The 5,372-nt window shown below is 34.3% G+C and overlaps 1 protein-coding gene across 1 annotated transcript; it reads right to left on the bottom strand.

Moving 5' to 3' along the window:
- Positions 1–1,289: 1,289 nt before the first annotated feature.
- On the bottom strand, positions 1,290–4,551 carry LOC109212132. The gene is made up of 2 exons (XM_019375747.1): positions 3,508–4,551; positions 1,290–2,342 (listed from the first exon to the last, which is right to left on the bottom strand). Exons 1-2 carry the CDS (start codon positions 4,129–4,131, stop codon positions 1,701–1,703), a joined length of 1,266 nt encoding a protein of 421 aa, XP_019231292.1. The 5' UTR covers positions 4,132–4,551; the 3' UTR covers positions 1,290–1,700.
- Between the last annotated feature and the right edge of the window lie 821 nt (positions 4,552–5,372).

The raw sequence follows: 5,372 nt of genomic DNA, 5'->3' as shown, positions 1-5,372 counted from the left end.
TTAGTTGCTTCAATGCATCTTCAGCAGTTTGATCATCCCCTTGTTGATTATTCACATGCGATGTTGATCTTTCAGGTGACCCTTCTCGGGAGTGTTGAGGAGAATTTTGGGGCGAAGGGATTGGAGTTTCATTCTCTTGTTGATTCTGTTGGTTCAGTTTGTTTTGTTGGTTGTTGTCGTTGGCGGTCGACATGATTTTTGACAGAAAAATAAATTTGGAAAGTGAAAAGATTATCAGAGTCCCGGCAACGGAACCAAATTGTTTAACCAAAGAATTAGATTCTCAATCAGAGCCTATTTTTAGAAGTACTCGGGCTACTGATAATCAAGAAATTCTATATTCTCTCAGTGATAAGAAAGGAAAATAGAATATGAAATAACAAAGTAATCCATAGAAGGCAAAAGAAGTAATTGTATTCTTATAATAACCAGAACCTCTCTTTACAAGTGAAATCTCCTTCCCTTATATAGGAATCTATAAGTACAAGTTTCTTCCCTTTTATGACTGAATCGTTATTAACATTAATGATATTAATGAGACGTTATAATTAGCAATCGTAACTGTTCATGAAGATTCTGTAACGTCTATGATCATTCATGCACATTAATTGACGATTCATGAATCTTGCTTCTTTACTGTCTTGATTCATTCTGCCGGTGTCTCTTCATATAATAATTCAGACTCGAGCAACCATACCCCTTTTATCTCGTGGTTGATTTGCTCGTACCTATTACGACTCGTGCCTCTTTTAATGCATTTCTCCAGCTGTCGCATTCTTAGTGATCCACGTGTCTGGCCACATCAGCCACATGTATAAATCCACGTGAGAGCCAATTAAATTAAAAATTTATCAACAAGCATTACGATAATTTGTATAGTTGGGAGGAAATGCTGGGAAAATGTGGTTATAGACTATTGCGTAGACTCTAATAGTTGACCAAATAAAATAAAAAAAGATCAGTCTAATACGTAGATTAAACAAGTGAAGGAAGTTAAATTGCTTCCCATAGCCTCGAAATCAGCATCGCCTAAACAACCATGAGCTTCTATAATATTTATAGCTAGCAACATGCATAAGCATGGGTGGAGCCACAGTGTTGGTTGTGGGTTCGACCGAACCTATTAACTTTTGTTCAAATCTTGTATTTATATTAAAAAAATATTAATATATACAAATTCTTAATTTAGAACCCAATAACTTAAAAGGATTATAATCTTGAACCCATAAAATTCAAATCTTAGCTCTGCCTCTTTGCATAAGATCAGAAGGAAAAAAAACTTTCTCGCCATTATATTGAAGGAAATGATTATACAACTTAATAGGAATACTATAATTTAATCTAACAACTCTAAGTATATCTTAATCCATCTCCACTCACAACAAACCATTAATTGTGACAAAGAAAAAACATAACTGACTCTTGTTTAGTGTCACATTTTGAAAATGAGGTAGCACCTATACGACCAAAAAAAGGGCCTACTAAGAAAACCAATGTACTAAAATTTCAAGAAAATACGGAATTACATGACATTGGATTTGCTTTTGGTTTAAATTTTAATCGAAACTAACTCCTGCAAAATCTTCCTTCTGAAAATAATGTTAGGAAAAATTGTGCCTTTCTGTCGTTTAGACACGAGTGACCATACGTGAAATTAAACGGATGTGAAGTGAGAGATTATATGTACAAAAATACATATATCAACCGAACATCATGACCTTAGGAGCAAACTTCAAAAGCCTATCCAATGAGCTAGGCAAAAACTTTCTTGCAAAAAGATAACACATACTTGTAGGTTCTCCATTATATTCACACTGAATTCCACTTCTCATTTGGTTTAACAACTCCTTTGTTACCTCTGTCCTAGCAAACTTCGTTGGATGGGGCCCACCTTTTGTCCAGTCAACCCAAGTCAACGTCCTATTACCATTTTTCCACCAATATCTCATAGTAACAAAAGTTGGCAAGTAATGTTCATCGGAGTAACATGCTGGCCTGCAAAATTCTTTGAATAAATTGAAATATTTTGGATCGGTGATCACGTCGACGGCGATCTCCCGGTCGAGCTCGAACCATTGGGACCCTTTTCGCCATTGTTCGATGGTCACCCATGGTGTCATTTGGCTATTGTAGCGGCCCCGTCCAACTGGGCCCCATTCATCATAGGACTCCACGAAAGTTTTCGTGGAGTTCATGATATAGGTGTAGATGGTAGTGAAATTGTACAAGGGGATGCAAGCCTCTGAAAGAAGCACAAAACGCTCATTTGACATGTCAAGTAAGGCATTGGCTAGTAACCTTCTTTCTGCTTCGACCATGCTGAATTCTCCCCAGTCCACTCTCTACACATTTTGCCAACAATGAGGATATTATCAAATTAAATAGAGTTATAAAATAACAATCGTACAACAAAAAAGGTCAAAGAAGCTTCTTTATCTAAATTGAAATAACACATATACACAAGCTATGTGATAACTAGGTCAGTTTTTCATATGCATTGAAATTAGCATTCTGCATATAACTAAATTAATATTATATTATGAACTTCCCACTAAACAGTGCGGGAAGTACAGATGTAGTCACCTAACGAAAAGGAAATCCTTAAAAGAAGTATTAACCCAAATAGTCGCTCACCTAATCTCTTAAACTACACATTGCCGAAGGATATAAAATATATTTATAATTCATATATAATATATGTATAAATGTGTATAATCAATACATAATCTATATATACCGATTAAAAAAAGTAAACAATGAATCTTGCCGGCTATTTATGTAACAATCCCAAACTAGGCCGAAACCCAATATTGAAAATGGCCAAGTCAAGCCCAAAGACAAAATGTATAGGTCCACTAGATTTTTTAAGTGGAAATGACACCAGGTAGCCACTTTTAAGCATGTTATTTAAAATATATCTACAACTTACAATATATGTAAAGATTACCAATTCACTCAAACTTCGGGACACGTCATCCTGAAATTTAAGCCTCGAGGTTCAAACTTCAGGACACCGTGTCCTAAAGTGTGAAAATTGTGCCTAAAAATTCAATCTTATGTCCTGAATTTTAAGATACAAAAATTCAGGACACTTAGTCCTAGACTAAATTGGTTAATTTAAATACATTGTAAATTGTGGATATATTTTAGTAGCAGAGTTAAAGTAGAACTTGGTGCAATTCGCCCATTCTTTAAGAAGTCTATTATAAAAATTCTCTACACAATCTGCACATATACATAACTTAAATGTTACTACAGTCAAACTTCTCTATAACAGCCTCGTCTGTTCCAAATTTTTTTGATTGTTATAGCGAAGTGTTGTTATAGAGAACATATATTATAACATAGCATAAAAATTGATTCCAAAAAAAATGACTTTTATAGTGCATGGTTGTTATATAACGATGTTGATATGGAGAGGTTTGACTGTACTAAACAATGATATCATCGAATGAAGCATTTAGAAAAAACGTATAATCGCAATTATAGCATTTAGGCTTAACATACCTTACTTGGTACTCTTCTGCCATGAAAAATAGGTCCTTCTTCAGGTGCAATTCCATTGAAAGAAGGTTGTGAATGAATATAAATGGAGTAACGCCCTTCATTTCCTTTGAAAAATCTTTCCCAAAGAGGAGCCAATGGCAAACTTCCTCTTGCTAAAAACATGAATGCAATTTTTGGGGTACGTTTAAATGGAAAATTCCTAACTTTAGGAACCATTGAAGCTCTCCATATTAACTCTTCATCATTCATATCGTGCATGGCTTCTGGAGGCTTAATATAATCTGTTAACCCTATTCTACCAACCCTTTTCGTCTTAATATTATTTTCGTCGCGACGATCATTATTTAACTGTACGCGTTGTTGCGGCTGTTGATTCAAAGGTAAATTCAATGGCTGAGATGGTGGAGGATTCACTTTTGGTGTTACTATAAGTGGAGAAGGTTGAAAAGAAAATAATTTTTTCTTTAACGTAATTGGAACATCTTTGAGATAAAAGCTTACTAAAATTCCTATAACCAAACCAGACCCAAAGAAAAGGAAATAAACAATAAGGCTGTGAATGTACCTTTGTGAATTGAATAATTTTGCTGAGATAAACTGATTTTGATGTGTTTCATGCTTCATTTTCTGATCTAGCAACTATGATTCTAAGGAGTATAAGAGAATAATATAATCATATATTTTTGAAAAAAAAATGGAATATAATTTTGTGTACCTAGATGTGATTCCTATGTTAAGTTACCTCTAATATCGTACATCAAAATAGATCTAATTATGTAAGATCAAGATAAAATGAAATATCACCTAATCTTTACCAGTGGGACTGGGATTATTACATGAATAATGTACAAGTAAATGGAGGAAACTTGATACACTAATCATTGTCGGAAAATGTAAAAGTAGTAAAGGTAATTGAAGGTAAATTCTGAGGGGTTGAATCGTAATATTTTTCTCATCAGATTTAAGCTGAATTGGATTTCCAGATGATTAAGATATTGAGAACAAGGATGAAGGAAGATGACACAATAATCACACAACAGACAGAGGAAGAGAGAGAGACAAAGAAAAGGAAAAAATTAGTTTGGGTTATGCCAAGTGGATTTCAATTTGTCCAACAAAATTATGTCTCATAACCCTTCTTTATAGGAAGAAAGCAAAGGTAATGACCACTACTATCTAGTTAGACTCTCAATACTCTCATGCTAACTATATGGAAAAGGAAAAACAAAAAATTTAAATACTACCCTCTTGTTAACTACGTTAGATAAAAATAAAATTCTTTTTTTTTATAAATAAAGACTTTTAATTAAAAATATAGTGCTTAATAGTCATTACTTCATGAGATTTACCTAGGCCACAAGGTGCCTGATAGTAGACGATAATTATGCAATTTAGATACTATTTACACTCTAATTTTGCAGCACTTTATCAATGTTTGAATGTTAAAAGATAACAAAATGCTCTAATTAAGAGTTTTTCATTTTGCAGGAGCCACTCCGAGCTAGGAGGAAGCTAAAGAGTGTTTTGGAGTCAATATGGAGCGTGGAAGGCCAATCGGAGGATAGCACTGTCGAAAAGGAGAAAGAAAAGCAAGTGTCAGCTCCGCGGTCAGATCCGCGACCGTGGACGGGCTGACGGAAGCCAAGAACCCACGGTCAATTATGTAATTTCTAGGGCGACTAACCTAAACCTAAGCCTAATTCGTCGAAAAGAGAGGGATAGCTGTTTTTAGAGAGACTTTGAAGGCAAGAACACGGAAGAAAGACAGAGAATTTCCTTAGAGTTTTTATCTTCTTCTTTTTAATTCCATTGTTGATTATGACTTTATATAGTGAATTTTTATCTATTAGCATGAGTAGCTAAAC

The sequence above is a fragment of the Nicotiana attenuata genome, unplaced genomic scaffold (assembly GCF_001879085.1).
Source record: "Nicotiana attenuata strain UT unplaced genomic scaffold, NIATTr2, whole genome shotgun sequence".
Taxonomy (NCBI): domain Eukaryota; kingdom Viridiplantae; phylum Streptophyta; class Magnoliopsida; order Solanales; family Solanaceae; genus Nicotiana; species Nicotiana attenuata.
The sequence above is the reverse complement of the archived record's forward strand: the minus strand, read 5'-3'. Positions and strand labels throughout refer to the sequence as shown.